The sequence below is a fragment of the Atta colombica genome, unplaced genomic scaffold (assembly GCF_001594045.1).
Source record: "Atta colombica isolate Treedump-2 unplaced genomic scaffold, Acol1.0 scaffold207, whole genome shotgun sequence".
In the NCBI taxonomy this organism is placed as follows: domain Eukaryota; kingdom Metazoa; phylum Arthropoda; class Insecta; order Hymenoptera; family Formicidae; genus Atta; species Atta colombica.
In genome coordinates this window covers 345932-364145 of record NW_017259302.1, presented here as the reverse complement: position 1 = coordinate 364145, position 18214 = coordinate 345932, and the positions used below count along the sequence as shown (strand labels likewise).

General features: G+C 33.0%; 1 protein-coding gene across 1 annotated transcript in view; it reads left to right on the top strand.

The window, feature by feature from the left end:
* Positions 1-18214, top strand: part of LOC108687411 (rap guanine nucleotide exchange factor-like) — a 37355-nt gene that overhangs the window by 16047 nt on the left and 3094 nt on the right. The window contains exons 2-3 of the mRNA XM_018193165.1: positions 12903-13373; positions 18033-18160. Of these exons, the coding sequence (XP_018048654.1) occupies positions 13305-13373; positions 18033-18160 (197 nt within the window). The 5' untranslated portion in view covers positions 12903-13304. The remainder of the gene's footprint in view (positions 1-12902; positions 13374-18032; positions 18161-18214) is intronic.

Below are 18214 nucleotides of genomic sequence, written 5' to 3'. Positions count from 1 at the left end.
GCGTACAATCCGTTAAAAAATACGATAACATCAACACGAGATATTTCATCAATCAAGAGGTTTATGTTTTTTCTCTTCGAGCGCAACTTCATATATATATATATATATATAATAACGTCTTGAAGAAGGATATTCCTGTTTCTTTATGAAGATCAGTTGAACCAAATGTTCTATTCGAATTTTATGTATTTTATATATATATATATATATGTTTTGAAGAATATAAAATTAGTTATCAACGGAAAAATTAACAGTTTCATAAGCATAAAATATAATTAAAAGAAAAAGATATATGATGGAATAAAAAAAACCATTATATTCCTTGATATCATCGTGTAAAGCTCAAAGCTTTATCGATTTTATTCGAAGTATCTAAACTAAACAACGGTAGAGAGGAAAAAATGGTAGTAGATTTGCGAGGCAGACGGTATAATTTTGCGAGAAGCTTTTGCTATGAGAGTTTGATGAGGCGACGAGAAGGAAAGCAAAATAAAAAGAGAGCATAATAAAGTCGATTATGCCGAGTCGCAATAGGTTCTTCGAGGAGAAACATAGGAAACGCGAAGGAGGACGAAGACAAGCGGATAAAGAGAAAGCAGTTTCACTGTGCGTTGGTTGGAATTTTAAGTGTTGCGTTGGCGAACGTGGAGTTATACTGAAAGTACTAGTACTTTGGCTCATTAAATCTGAGAATTTTCATTATTTTACTAATAACGTGTGTAATCGCGAATTATTTACGTTTATTTATTGTTTCTGTCAAATTTTAACAGCTTACTTCATTCTAAATCATGGATTTACTACAGACGTAAATAATGGACTAGGAATTTACTTGTCTTTGTTTTATTTATCGTTAAAATGAACATAGTAAAAACAATATTTTTATAGATATATCTTTTTATATCTTTTTTTTTGAGAAAAAAATTATTTTGGAACTATATTTATATTGAAGAAAGAGAACACATTTTGGAACTGGAATATATACACCCATTGATTAATTTATATGTAACTATATTGTAGATAATCGTGAGTACAGGTTCACGTAGGCACTGTGAAAGTGTGAGACAAGCTAGATGAGCGTTTTGTAGAACTTCCTATGTGTCATTGCTGCACATGCGCGAATTCTAAAGGTGCGTGTAAATTGCGAAACGAACGATTAAGTATGATTAATCGTTCACGGAAGAGACGATGTGCGAAGACTAAAAGACAGCGATATCGAGGTGCAATGCCTCCCGACTAATCGCTTTTACAAGGACTCGTGTATAATCATCAGATGATCGTTAATTATACGTGGAATTATGTATGGAATCGGATTATGCTTCAGAAAAGTCTTTTTTTACCTGAAATGATATACTACAACTTTATTCTACAGTTAATCGCTTTTTATCCACACCGATATTTCGTTCGATCTGATAGAAATTATATTTTGCGATTATAGGAGAGACATTTGAGATAGATAATGTAAAGGTAATCCGCGAGTACTCTTTCATTAATGAGCCACATTAAAATTATCGTAGTCAGATAATTATTTCTTTTTTTTAACTTAATTGGAGACATTTCAATCTTGTATCTTTCGTATTGCGAAACAAGATTACAGATCTTTATGTGGAATTATAAAAATATTAAATTTTAATCGAACAATATATAAATAATCCATACACGAGTAAAGTAATTTTAAGATAAATGAAATACAATGTTTTTGGTAATATGTAGAAAAATATTATCAAAAATAATATTTCATTTTTTAATGAATGTACACGGTATAATCGCGTTTCAAGATTCAAGGCAGACCGGAGACAACGCGTTGTTTCCGAACAGAAGCCATATACCATATGCTTGCGATTGTCATGCGTGGTAACGCACACGCATGCACGCATATTTGAAATATGACACGACATTCGCGCGAAGCTTCACTCGTGCCCGTCGATTATCCGGATGTAATATCGATTACTCAATCGTAAATTCGTCTAGTTTTCTCGTCAGAAGAATTGACGACTTGCTTTACAAAAAAAATTTTTTTAATTACGAAGGTCCGACTTATCGAATATTTAAATATTAAACAATAAAAGTTGATAAGTGGTAAAATTTTTTAAATACGAATTTCTCAACGGCAACAACCACAATGCAAGATGTGATTAAAATATAAAATATTAAGTGCCAACATCTTGCGTTGTGATTGTATGCCGTTGAGAAATTCGTATTTAAATATTAATTGACTGAAATGATATTTCGATCTTAAAAAATTTCTTTCGAAGTTACAGTATTTTCAAAAATATTTTTCTTGCATTTACTAGTATGGTTATGGTATAATTTTAAAACAGATTGAACAAATTTAATAAATTCTAATATATCTTGAAATGTGTATATATATATATATATATATATATATATATTAGGTGTAATAAAAAGAAATCCATTATTTTTGCATGAAATTGAATAGAAAAATAATGAATTTCTTTTTACTACACCTAATATATATATATATATGGTAACAAAAAATATCTGTAAAGGTCACATTGATAAAAATTATAAACCGATATCTATTATATTTCCATCTGAATGCAATTTATTTTAACATTGACAGGTTTACAAAGAGATAACAGAATGAAGCTGGATAAATATGAAACAACAAGAGCTGAATGCGTTATGTCACATTTAAAGCCTAACAAAATAAATACATCGTAAAATTTCGTAATATACGTGTGATATAATATTTGAACGTGAAAAGAGCAGTGAAAAAGGATGTTTATTCTTTTTTGCAAATCTATAACACTTGCCATAATAGCAACGGAAACCGCAAGATACGACAAGCTATTATGATTGCGTGAGACGATTCGTTTGTGTAAATTATTTCGATTTCACGTTATGGATCATCGAGATGTACTCTCAGAAAGATTAATCTTACATTATAATTTTCTCAAGGTTGCGCATTGTCAGGAGGGAGAAAGAAATGCGTCGACATTGTTGACAATCCTCTTTGGTTTGAAGATGTTTTTTCCCTCCCTGAGATCGGCAGATGGACAAACGGAAACGACTTTTTACCTCGGCACTTGGTGCTGACTGATGCGTGAGTGCATAAAGGGTATCCTATTTTTATAGTTAGCCGCTTCCTTTCGTAGAGTCTGTTTGCTTCCATTCGGCCTATTATGTTATTTTTTTTCTTTCGTTTTCTCTTGGAGCCTAATTTTCAATTTGCTTACGCGATAATAGATCTACTACATATACTATATATATATAGCTCTCAATATGATGAGATACAATTTGCGATATACTTTTTCTGTTCCTATAATAGACCTAAATCAAACTTTATAAAATAGAATATATAATTTAGTATTATTATTTGATCTTTTACAATTAATTTTAAGATTATTTGTTACACAAGGAATTGCAGTAAGAATTACATTCTTACCATCTCTATTCATTTCAGAGCCTTTATTCTATACTTACTGAAAGATTGGATCTTCAAAAATTATTATTGTAAGATCGATTTCACAATTTCGTAATAGGAATGAATTAACCTAGTAACTCTTTTGAAATAACAGGATCTAATTTTGAAACAATTTTTTTTGCTCCTTTCAGTGAAATAGATTTTCTTAACGATATTTTTTTCTTGTGGTATATTAATATAATTTAAATTATAAGTCATGGAAAACGGAAAGCTCTTGATAAATTAAATATTAAAGATGTAAATGAAAAATCTGCATTTTTTGTTCATCTAAAAGTACAAACTACTTTGAATTCAGTTGTAATGTTTTGCTTGAATCTTGGAATTTTTCAAATATATTTTTTCAATAATTAAAAACTTAGAAACATATTATGGCAATTTTGCCACTGTCTCGGAAACGCCCTATATGAGCGTATTATGCGAGCATTTATCGGATACGTGCGCGGAATGCGTGCGTGCGTGCGTGCGTGCGTGCGTGCGTGCGTGCGTGCGTGCGTGCGTACATACGTACGCTGACGCTCGTCGTCATGGGCAGCGATAATAATGCGATGAGAACTATCCCACGCACCGCGGAATCGCGGATACGCACGCAGGAGCAACGCCATCGGACGTTTTCTAGCTTCGGGGCTCTACTTTTCCACTCGGTTTTCATCCTTTTTCATTCGTTCCTATATGCCTATGCTGGCACTCCGGTAGTCAGAATGCGTAGCGGTTTGAACGACCGAATGGTTCTCCTAAGAAGCAGTTATTACAGCCGGTTCGATGCCATCATGATGAGCGCATCAGGAACCTCCGCGTTTCCTTCTTCGATCTTTTCATCGTCGATCCACGAGCAAACATCCGCTCCATTCGACCGTTCACTTTGCCGCTTCGCTCTGATACGAGGGATTATTTTCACGAGCTCCTTTCGATCGCGCTTTTACGAGCATACGTGTTGAAATAGAAATAATTGACTGTTATTAAAAGAATTACATTCACCTAGGAATGAATTTGAATTTTAGATTGAATAATTTTTTTAATTCCTAATTCTTTTCTCATTCTATTGTAAACGAGAGAAACGTTGTAATTTAAACTTATATTATGAGTGATACTATCCTACGAATGTGATCTCATTAATATCGCACGGTATTTCGTAGGTTTCAAGGTTTGTGTCAGAAGATTAGAAAAAATTATTGATTATCATTGGATTGAATCAAAAGAGAAATATTATTTTACGAAAGAAATACTCTTAATTTCTCGTCGACTTTTTTTTCTAATAAGTAATTCTGGTATCGGTGACGAGTTTGAAGAGTTGCTCTCCTCTCCGTGAGCAAAGTAGTCGACGGAGGTATTTTCTGGAGAAGGCGCTAAGTGTGTGCGAAATTAGGGTGAAGGAGGATGAACGAAGGGTCGGTACCCTTACGAACGTACCTAAGCCTAGCTAGCGTGCTGACTGCTGACACGACAGGCACTCTACCGTTTTCATTCTCGGAAAGAATGCGCGTGCGCTTTGAACTTCCACGCCGCGAACGCTACTCATATTTTCAAACATTGTTACTATTCATAGACATGGAGTAAACAGTTGATGCCAGTTTTTCAATGTGTTCCCCTATATACAGCACTAAGTTGCACAAAAGTTGCAGCAACATTACATGTTGCAGCAATATTGCAGAAATTTTGCAGCGATATTGCTGCAAATTCTATGCTGTATCGATTTATAGGTCAGTTAGGTAATACCCTAATAATACAGAAAAAATGCTAGTTTTTTATTTATAATAGTTTTTTATTTTTCTTTTAAATTTAAAAGATTTAATATAACTACACACTGAGAAAAAAGATATAGTAATGGTAACAAGAAAAGAGAATCATTCACAAATGGCCGATTATCATTGGATTATTTTGTTAAAGTAACGAATACAATATTTTTTTGTTAGATGAACAAATTTTTTTATTTAACAATACAAATTTCGTTTTGTAAATAACAATGTGAAATTTGGTTGCCACTACAAAATAAATATTGTTTTAGTAATTTCAACAAAATAATACACTATGGTAGAGCAAGAAATGTTTCGCGAAGTTATCAGAGATGGCGTATTTTCTTGTAAGAAAAATTTAACATCTTCTATAAAACCGAGACGATTAGAGATTAATCTCGTGAACTTCTCTCTTTTCGCCACATGATCAATCATGATATGTAACTATTTTTCAAAGCGATTAGTAATCTCAATTGTTCTAAATCCATATATATTTTTGCTAAGTTAAGGAAATTCAAAAACGCTAAACATAATCACTCTGTAAAAAATGGAAGATATTTATATATTATTCATTTTGTTCCAAATGTTGTAACAAAATGTTTTATTTCTAACTACAAAAGCTCTATAAACATCATACAAAACAGTTTTGTACCATTAAATTATCAGTTCATTTAGTAAATTCAACAAATTAACATTGTCGTGGTAACCAACGGTTGTTTGATTGATGATCATATATCAACAAATAGTTTTTGTGTCAGTAGCAAATTATTCGTACAAAACATTTCTCTTGGTGCAGATGCAAATAGCCTCGTAGCATTTTTCTTAAATTATTCTTATATCTTTCAGCTTAAAATCGTATTAATTTAATATCTATACATAATATTTATATAATGTTACATATTTTAATTTTTATTGTTTTATAATTAAGTCAAACACATGATATATACATTGAGACTTAACTATGTGAAGATTGTTGAGTATAAAATATTATATATCGACCATCAATTAAATCATTTCAAATAAGATCCACAGTACGCCGTATTGTCTATTGTATTTCTAGGGATTATTGCGTTCAGAATTGTTTGGTGTTCACAACGTGGCGGTGGACTATGGCGATTGTTGGAAATTTTCCCAACCATTTCTCGTTTTTACTGAGTTTTCCAACGACATGTGCCATTTAAAACTATCCATATAGCGCAAAAGATATATAAAGATATATATTCTACTGCGTAATTCATCGCTTCTATATACAATATGTAACTAACAATCAACACGAATCTAGGAGAACTGGCTCAATTTATTATTTCGTAATATGAATATTTTGCAACAAAATTTACAAGTTAAATTAGCGAAACTAAAAAATTAATGTCTTAAGAATCAACCAAAATACTCAATATTTTGTTGAGTAAAATATGAAATTTTTTAGAAATAAGCATTGAATTTTTTTGTTTGATTATTTTAAAAAGATTATTTTAAAAAGAAAATGGAAATATAATTATTATTATTTTACTTGTATCGCACAAATTGCTCTGCAAAGTCGGAAGAGATATTGTACATTGATTATATCTTTTTATAATTTGCATGAATGAAAATCTATGGTATCATATACATACACATCTAATAGATATTATTTCATGATAGATAAGCCAACTGATAGATAAATCGAATAATTAAATTTTATATTATATAATTAAATTTTATATTATTGGTTTTAATTTAATATTTTAATAATTTTATCCTCTCCTCTCTCTCTCTCCCTCTCTCTTTCTTTCTCTCTCTCTCTCTCTCTCTCTCTCTCTCTCTCTCTCTCTTTCATTTTTGTTTTCCAAGTCCAAACTTAATATTAAAATGCGCTTAATATTAAATTCATTTTTATTAAAGAGAATCGCATTCATATACACGAACTAGATGTTTTGTTGCTTCAACGCGCGACGAGTGCGAGGATGGACAAAGGCGAATTAATAGAATGTCATATAAAAAAAAGTGCGTAGATAAGCGAGCGGGGAACGATCCGGTCGTTTAATGAGGATGTACGCATATTATGGTGGCGTAGGTTGCACGTCGCGTTTCTAATCGCGTTGTAGGGTATGTTAGTAACGTTAATAATGGTAACGATAGCACGGATGTAATAATGTTGACGACAGCACGAGAACGCGCGAGAGTAGGTCAAGGATCTTCAGAAAGGCCGGTCATTCGGTACTGATTTATCGAAGATATTTGATAACCTCATTAAAATACGATTAAAAACAGTTGAATGTACTGTATATCGTGTTTACGAAAACTTGGACATCTGTCTATTTGTTGTGGAAGTAGAGAAATTTTAAACATTATTCAAACGCGTCACACAACATTTTATATGAAAAGTGTTTTAGACAATTAGTTTTTTAATTATTCGTAGAGTGTGCCACAAATATTACGTTAATAATAATAATAAATTCTTGTATGGTGCATTTTAGATTGTGAATTATTACATTTTTCATCAAAATTTATAATTCGCGATTTTTCTCTTCTATTAATTTCTTTGATTAAAATAATTATTAAAGCAGCTCAAATAGTATCTTTGCATGAAAAAGCTTAATCGTAATTGATATTCGCAGACCCAATGAACCTAAACGTTTTTTTTTTTCAGATATGTATTTAAAATAAATATTTTTCACAATCTTACATAATTTTTAAACTTGAATGAAAATCGTTCGATTACGTCAACTCTAAGCAAGAACATTAATTTAAACTTTAAAGTACACTGACCTACGAATATTAATTAAGGAAATTTCGCAGCGAATATCGATTAAGGTTAATGTAATGTGTTAAAATTTTTTAATTTAAATTTATGTTATCTACTTATTGCGTAATAAAAATATTATAATGTGTATTGTTTTTAAATATATTATATATATTATATATGTATGTGTACGATACGTCGAACGTATGTAGTTATTCTAACAGGAGACTGCAGTGGAAAATATATGTATGCGAAAAAGGCAACGATCAATAACAGACATCTGATACTACACTACCAAGCATCTTTCGAGAAGTCATAGCTGATGAACGTATAGTGAATTTTCTTAGAAGGACTTGATAAGATTGATAATTTTTTGACTGCTACGCGTCTTTTGCGAGTAACAGTAATGAATGAACACGTGCGATCGATGACACGTAATACGAATTATAGAAAAATCCGATGTAGAAAAGGAGGTCACGCGAGAAGCAGCGATATAAATTGTAATCGATTGTTTCACGACATGAAAGAATAGAGACATCAAATACATCACCATTGATCCACCATTATTCGGACGTTTATGTTCTTTTGCGCCGTGTTGCATGAAGCTGTCAAAGAGAGAAACATACGTTGGACAAGCCGAAGAGATGAAGGGCATTCTGCAGCAGCGTGTCGCGCTTTTAACAGACGGCCCTTTGTGATATTGTACACTGTCCGAAACATCGCCGTCAGCATATCTGGGGAATACAATCTGGCTCGTTCGCTGAATATCCGAGCGCGAGTGACAAACGGGCGACGAACGCTGTTTATCCCATTCTAATCGCGCATGTTTTGTAATTCGATTGAAATATAGATCTCTCGTAACTGTCAACGATCTGCGAGATCGATGAAGTTCCGCGCTTGAATCTAATTCTCGTAGATATTGATAAACTTCTTTTCTTCGTAGACAGCTTAAAAAGTGCTTGCAATTTTCTTTCGAATAATTTCTCGATTTACTCGCTTGGCGCGTACATATGTGTTTTTTTAAGCAATGGAATAAGCATGTGCTTCATTCTCGATTCTAGTTCTCGTTCCATTTTTTCTGCAATGCATCCATCCATCTGCAAGCACTCGTGCATTTTGTTTCACGATGGTCACGGCACGTTTACGTTTACATTTACGGTGAATCCGCACGGTTGTCTCGACGATCAGCGGTTCGGATTATCTTACCTCGAATATCTTACCGTGGCGTGTAACTTTTCAAGCTGTCTTGGAGTTTGCCACGATATTTTCACCGTACGTTTAACACGCGACACGTAAGCGATTCTCGCTTGGCGGTAATACAAGTCTTACACTAAAAAATAAGACAGTATTATTTTTATCTATGCTAAACGATGAAGAAATAAGAAAGACTTATCGGCAGAGAAATTATTAGCTCGATAATTATACAGTTGATTTATCAATTCGAACTTTAACTTTAAGTGCATGGTATTAACTGTTATATTTTCGTCGAGATTTTTGTATCCTCGGTAGTTTTATTTTCATACAAAAATGATAATATGACAAATGAAGCTAATACTTGATACATTTAATATTGAAAATTAAATAATTTTTTATATGTTATAAGTCCTAATTAAATTAAAAAAAAAAATTTAATACGGATGATTTAAAGAGAGAGGAGAAATGTTATTACATGTAAAGAATATTTGTATACTTTTTAAAATATTAATTTATTTCTATTACTATTTGCTATTTCTATATATTCAAATGATATTTTCACGTATAACATTTAATGTTATGATAATTTTAAAATCCTATATTCCTTCTGTTCCTTCTGTTCCTTCTGTCTAGTGAAATAAAAGTTAAATACTGTTAATATAATACATTGTGTAATCTAATCGTAATACAAATGTAATTGTGTAAGCCGAACATCAGATATTAGAATTAAAAGTATTTACTCTGTAAGTCTCATTTTATATAGGAAGGCAGCTTTACGAACTGCCCCATATACCGAGGATATTTTTATCGATGAGCCGTTTACATATGCGGCCAAAGACAGATTTGACTCTTGGACCAACGTGTTGTCTAGGAAAGCATGGCGCTGTAAACAGGCTATGATGCAATCTTTAATAACAGCTTGGATTATCCTTTTCTCATCGATTGAAATTATCTTCTGTAAATTGAATACTCTAATAAAGATCGAGCAATCATATCGTAGTATAGATATTATGAAAAAAAAAAAAAATCAACGTTTATAATGTTATAGCGTCGTAATTGTACCATATAGTTGATTTAACACGCAGTATTTTTCTGCTAATTCTATATGTTATTTGATATATATATATATATATGTGGTTCAGTCATTCTACGTAATGAAATCACTTATAATGAATAATCATACCTGTTCATACCGACAGATCGAACACATCGCTCCACAATATTGCATCACGGCATCTGGATTTCCATCCGCGCCACGCCCATGTTACTATCAGCTCGTAGATTTTTACACGTCGTTGATAAGAGTTGTTCATAACATTTCAACTCAACGACAATCGACCTACATGCGAAATCACGTTCATGAGCATTGATAATAACTCATTACGGATCCACTGTTGTTGAACCCGGTATTAACCCGTCCATCCCCTATCGTCAATTGCAGATCGTTATGAGTTGACTTGATGGTCGATGATCGAGCGCGATTAGTAAATTGATATACGAGCCTGCACCTTCATGCTTTTGTTTAACGGCGTTTCGCTTCGTGGTGCATAGATGAGTCGTGAACGAGTTGCGGACTCAGCGAGTTTCTTTCATGAAGGGGAGAAAGAAAAAGGCTCTGTCGGGCCTCGAGCAGGAAAAGAAGAAGAAGAAGAAGAATACGACGACGATGACGATGAAGAGGAAAAAACAAGTAGTACGAAGCTAAATAGAAACGATCCGCAAGGCCGACGAAGTTCCAATCTTCTTCGTACTCTATCCCGTCTTGCCAGCTCCTTCGAGATGTTCCTTCGTTCGTGTATGACTTTTATTCCTAATAGAGTGCTCTCTCTCTCTCTCTCTCTCTCTTGAATGATCGCGTGTGAAAGTTTGTTGCAACACGGAAGCTTGTAAACAAATTTTGGCATACGCATTAATTCAAATGATAATTCGTTTAGAAGAAGGAAATTCTGTTGAATGCATAAGATGATTCGGAGATTTTCTTTAGAAGTGATTGTAATGTATCTGATAAAGCTATATATTGTGTTAAAACGAAAAATTATATTCAATCACTTGTTTGCCATCTCCAAAACAAACAGGATACACTGTAAATCTTAATAACTCTTTATATATTTCTCTGTTTTTATCTTGGTATAAAATAAAATATCTCCAAACCTTGAACTATTCGGATGGATAATAGGTTAATGCGAAGAGAATATTCTCGAATAGCAGAATCGATTGATGAACAGAGAAATTATACATGAGTATCGGTAGAATCATTTCGACAGCACGAGTTATAAAGTTCTTTTTTTAGTTGAGATTGTAGGTGGATAGAGGAAATACACGAAACATCAGACTGATATATACGATTGGATAGATTCGAGGTCGTGATCGATCTGTCTTGTCCATATCCGACAAGTTATTTTTGTCTCCTTTCAATCAACGAACGAAATGTTTCACTTGTTCTTGATTATTTAAAAAAATGTCGTTAGTTTGCACATTTGAAATTATCTTCTGCCATAGCAGTGGACAAACCGGCGCAAATCTATTTATGTAAAAAGCTAGAGGTTTTTACATTAATATTTATAAGGCATAATTTCACATTAATATGATTATTATGTGTGTGAGAATTGCGAATGATGTTACATACCGGTTACATAAACACTTTAAATTAAATATCCTTGTCATGATAATCAAATAAATTCTTAAGTGCTACGATCCAATCGAAGCGAGACCTAGTCCCGTTCCTTAAGGATCAAGAACCTCTAAAATGCGTTGTCGTTCATGGATGTTGAACGTAGCGCCGAGGTACTTGCATGACCTCGACTTATCGCTCTCAAGGTAGTTAAAATACATGCCTCGCGTGACGTTATTTATTCAAGGCCGAAAGATGGCTCCAGAAATTGAACATCGCGTAATTCTCTTATTCTTTGTATTTTACATAAAATTATTTTTGGGGTCGATTGAATCTAATCTCTTTCCTCTTCAACGAGCAATCCTCACATAACATGTACACTCTTTTGTTCATTTATTGTGTTGTGTGATCCAAATAGTCATTTATTAATTTTATTTATTTATTGTATTTTTTATCATATATAATTTTTTTTTATCAACACTGTTTAATTATATTTAGATCTTTTATTTAGGTTATTTTATTGTAACATGTATTGTATTGTATTTTACGTAATATAAAATATATATTTTTATACACGTATATTCAAATTCATAAATTGATTACACATGGTTTGATCTGATATCGAAATGATCTATATAGTTTATTATTATTTATTATTTTATTTTAATATTTTTAATCCTATCTTTAATGTAATGTACATTTACATGTATGTGTGTGCTTACACCACGATTTACTGACATGAGCTAAGATTATTAATTCATGTCAACGATGCTCCAAGTGCCGCGCAAGTAGATGTAATTTCCACTGATCTTTCTAGCTTTGAAGGAGTTAAAGGTCAACATGTTGACGTTTCCAGTTTAGTCGATACATGTTACATCTGCAGGTGCACTTTAACGAGCGACTTCCGATCGCAACGTTTATAATTCTACTTGCGTGTTTCGTGATTCATAACGGTGCATTTTACATCGTCATCAAGAAATTTAAATCCGTACGAAAAAGAAAAAAACTCGTGAGTGATTTCCTTAAGAAAGTATCTATGATATATTTGAGATTTGCACAAAAAAAAAAGAAAATTGAATAAAAGAAGAAGAAAATTGTGATGTTGATTGTTTAGCGTAAAATAAAATAGTTAAAGTGGCATGCCAAATTATATATGATTTATTTTTCTTACTTACATTTTCTATCTGTCTTCTGTTGCAGAATCCCGTATATACGATCGACGAAATCGAGAAGGACGCATTGTAGCTGTTATAGAAATGCTGAAGAATTGCCAAGATATTGTTGTACGGAGATATTGTATGTTCTCCGTTACTCTAAAGTTTACGTATCGCGCGTGATGCATATACAATTGGTAATATCTGGAAAGATCGAAATTATCTTCATGAAAGAAGGATGCAACGCATCTCATGAAGACTGATAAGATGATAGAACGGCTCGTCTTACAAATAGTTGACACGGTGTCGTGCGTACGTCATTGAAAATTGAAGATCGCTCCTTCGATCGGGGGTGGTGGCGATGTTCAGGAACGAGTATTTAAGCAGGACACGGAACTACGCGAGAGCTGTTAAGAAAAGGACCGTGGTATAGTCTAGTCGGGCTATTATGACGGACTACTTGGATCCACATTTTGTTCGGGCTCTCTGCCGTGATCCAGAAAGACGGACCCTCCAGGTGGGTAAATACTTATTTTCTAATACTTGAGGTTTCTTTGAAAATATTGAATTAAATGGAGATACCCCCACCGATTTTGTGAGCAATTTTATGAACATACAATCTATTCATTTAATATTTGTATCACACACACACACACACACACACACACACACACACACACACACACACACACATCCTCTGTAAACGTGTACAGCAGCGCCAGCGTAAAGGTTAAAGGGCATCGTTTGTATCTTGAGGCAGTGCTATCTGAACTTTCGAAACTTTCTGTTACTTTTATGTAATCGAGACATTGTTCTTTGTGTAGATTTTTCGTAGACTGATAATTATTTCATATTTATTGAAAAAGAAGAATACAATAAAATATCAATGAGATCTCGAGAGAACTTTTTAACAATATGAAATGAAACGAACGTATTTTAATTGTCATGCTTCATTAATGGCTTGTCATAAATGATATTAGAGTGATGTATATTTTTAGTTTTGAAAATACAAAATCGCTTCCATTTTTTTGTAAGTGAATGAATATAATGAAATATCAGTTTCCAAGTAATTAACAGATCTCTTTTTGTTCCATTCGTACTGTGAATGTTGATTAAAAGTTTCTGAAAAATGTACGAATCGTACTTGTTTAAAAAGTATTTCGCGGTTCAAGTTCTACTTCCTCCGAGTTTTAATTAATCAAGTATTTGTCTCTTGAATTATTTAATCGAGTTACAGAGCAGAGTATATGAATATTGATCTTTAATTTCTTTCTCTTTTACTTGATTTTTCTTCGTTCTTTTTCTATTAATTAAAATATCGCATTTATATATCGAAATAATAATATATAATATCTAATAACTGTATCTAGTATGATTCTAATGTTCGATTGGATTTCATGTTATCATTTCATATACATGAAATTTTTAATCGGTCAGAACAAAAAAGCTTTATTATTTATGATATTTGAATTATAATACATACATATTTATGGCATTTTATTTTTCAAAAGTAATAGATAGACCGATATTTCCTATGGTCAATGAAAAAACATTCAACGTTTAATGATATTTACATCCGTTTATATTGTAAATCAGTAATCCGAGGAGAAACGTTGTATCAACGATATATGAAGAATGTTTCCAAGAAACTTAGCATTGTAGATTGTTTAGACCGATAATAGTCTTAGAAAGTATAACAGCAATATATTCTTTGCATTGCTAGGTCGTGAACATCTCAGATAGTATACGCGTGCGACTAAAATACAAAGAGAAAGAAAACTCTCTTAATTACGAGATCGGATCTCTGGGAACATCTTCTGATACAAACGCAAATTTCTTAACCGCATGTAGCGTATTTCTTCGTATGGAATTAATTTATATTTTTATAGATTAATAATATATAATGTACGCGTACTTCTGATTCTAAACATTATACATATATTTCTAATTTGAACGATATTTTTAAAAGCACATTATGTGTGTATTAATTTCTGGCTGATATAAAGAAATGTTATCTGAAATATTGGATAGAAATTCTCAATCTTCCTTTTATAAAACTCGTTTTAGCGGAAATCAATAATTTGTTGTTTATACACTAATCATCGTCATGACATGCACGATATGAGTGAATACTTTCTTAGCGAGTTTCGACAACATATTACGTCATCGTTGATGATCCGAGAAGATTCTTTGCTAGTGTTGTTCTCTACCGACGAAGTATTTGGCATATATATATATAACTTTTTCGCATTTATCGCAAGAAATGTTATTATGAAGCTGAATCTTCATCTAAAAACAACAAATATTTAATCGCTGAACTGAATCTTGAAAAGAATCTCATAAAAGAAAGAAAAAGGCTGAAAGAATATTGTATTTTATAATAAAAGTTTTTTTTTAATGTATCGGCATGTTCATACAAGTTTTGTATTTATTAAAATAATTCTATATAATAAAGAGCTCTATGTATATCCAACCTCGCTTTATGACATGATAAAACAATTGTTATTCAAATAACACGCTTTATCTCTGTATGCTCGCAAAGAGAACTTGATGATAATTTGTAGTCTCGGAAATACCTCATGTAAAGAAAAAGCAGCAGTATATATACATATATACATATATAGATAAGATGTAGTGCGTGTTAGTTTATGCGCTATCCTTTTTTCTAGATGTTACTGCGATGAAAATTTCAGAGGTAACGATTTCTGATTGTATTGGGTTGTCCGGAAAGTTCGTGCCGACGTTGAAGGAAAATTGAAACACAGAAAATTTAAATTTTAGTATAAATTTATTAAATTATATAAGTTAGTCGGCACGAACTTTCCGGACAACCCAATATAATGATGATAGCGTGTTTAAATTATGCATAACTCCGTAACAGTCGAAAACTTAATTGTCCATGATGGGCAGTAATAATTTAGATTAATGTCCGCGAGTGGATTTCCTTTAAAAAAATCTCACGGAACACGAACCGCGCATCGTACGATCCATTCGTGAAGGTCGTCCGGTGTTCGCTCCACTTTTCGTGCGAAAAAGGAAGAAAAGAGTCCGAGAACGCGCGCGCGCGCGGTAAAATCGAGCGAGAATCCCCTTTCGCTCCCTTTTGCGTGCGAAATGTTTTCAGACCCAGCGCAGCGTCTTCGAGGTACTTAGACGTACACGTTCGCATATTTATAATCTCGTTTGGTCTCCCTCGAGAGTTTGTTGCGCTACGATGCGCCACATCTGGCGACACTTAATTCCAGTTTTATAAATCCTCCCAAGTTCTCTCGCGTTGTAATACCCGACGATTCTGTACGGTTGAGATAGTAGATCTCAAGTTGAAGCTAACTTAAAACGTTAATTACATGAATTACTAGAACCAAAATCAAGAAATTTATAATGTAAAATGTGCATTTATTATACAATAAAATTTGAATTAATAACTTATTTTTACATGATTTCTGTTTGTCTCTACAGTATTAATCCAAAAGCAAATGCGTCGATTATATTTTTATTTTTCCCAAAATAAAAATTGTTTGCATATAAAATAAGGATATTCACAGCATGTGTAGTATATAATATTTTTAGAACAAACGCTTTTGCGAAGTTAGTAGCGAGAATTCTAGTGTGTTGCAGGAAGAATGTAAAAATGAAAAATGAAAAATGAGATGTACTGCGGGAAACCGCTTTTGCTGCCGCTATATAATACATATACGGAATGTACATTGTACGTGTTTCGAACATAGGCCGCATAATTCGTTCGTAATCGCACGAGAGAAAATGTAATTATCACGGTGAGAGACATTTTTGGAATTAATCGAAATTGGTATCCCGCACGTTTTGAGTCGTCAGCGGTGGTAGTTGGTTTGGATCGGTTAGATGCGTCGTACGTTTTCACATGGTATAACGCTGATTGCGGTCGGCATCCGCAAACAATCTAGACGAAACGGCGCCGACGAGAGTTGGCTCGAGAGCTGAAAACGGGTGTACGTCCCGCCGGGATGGATAGATGGATGGATGGATGGATGGATGGATGGATGGATAGGCAAGTTTGATCAGCGATCCAGCGTGAAATTGTGCGACGACCCCACTCGCGTATCTAACGGAGGTGACTCGAGGGTAATTAGATTTGCGATAATTCAGTATACGGATCAAAGTTGTAACGTGTCAACACGAACGTTATTGCGACTCAATCAGTATGTGTATACAAGATATATAACGCGTGTTTAAACTATTAAACTTTGCCGTCTAGTACTTGTAATTTTTAATTTGAAAATGTTAAAACATGTAACAAAAATTTGGAGAAAACTACTTTGGATTATTATTTGGCTTTTATTTATTTATACGTAAATATTATTTGTATATTATTGAACTATAACAAAGCTTAACTAAAGCCAAACTAGTGTGAATAGCGTTAATTAAAGTGTTAAATAATCTGCTTAATTTGGATATACATATAATAAATGATGGATGTGTATTTATGTGATATTTTTTACACTTTGCCATGTCACTCATATTTGGACGGTGCATAAAATTTACAAGGGTCCCGTCATTCATTTGGGAGTGACGGTTCTATTTATCCGAATATAAGAACAATTTTACTAAATGTATAAAACATAAAAAAAAACAATAAAATAGTAAAATAATAATATAATATACTAGATTTATTAAGCTCAATGCTTACCGATTTAGCAGGTAAAGTGTTAATTAAAAATTATATATTATTAGACACGCAAACACGTACATTAGATGAGGAAGTTAGAGAGAGATATATATATATGGGAACTTCTGCAAAACATGAAACAGATGAAAATAGCGCATGGTAAATGCACGGTATACATTCGTTTATTTATTCGCGGAAATTTGTAGATCACTTTTATACACTGATTTACCGCTGTTACTGATCCACCGGCTGATCTACCGATTTCCTTTGCGTACCCTACATTATCAATAAATAAATAGATCGTACAGTGAAGTAACGAGGCAAATTGGGTTCATGACGATCACTTTAGCTCGCTGTAATTTTCTGTTAAAATTACTGCGATCGTCGTCGCGGAAAACGCGTGTGATAGTACCGATTAGGAAACATGTGAGCAACAATCCTTTCGTACAAATTTCATTCTCGCTGACTGACAATGAGCCTCCCCAAATTCGAGCGTCATTTGTATTATTTGATTTCCTCGCTCTGTTTCAGGACTTGCAAATCATATATTATGGGTTACTGGGTCTGGAGGCCTTACGTCCATGTAGAGACTCCGTCCTTCGCGGGCTCTGCAAAATTGTACGTTACGAGAGACATCATGCGAACCATGTCCTCTATTAGTAAGTATTACATCCTGAGTACAGTCCAGAAAACACGAGATTATTGCGGGTAAA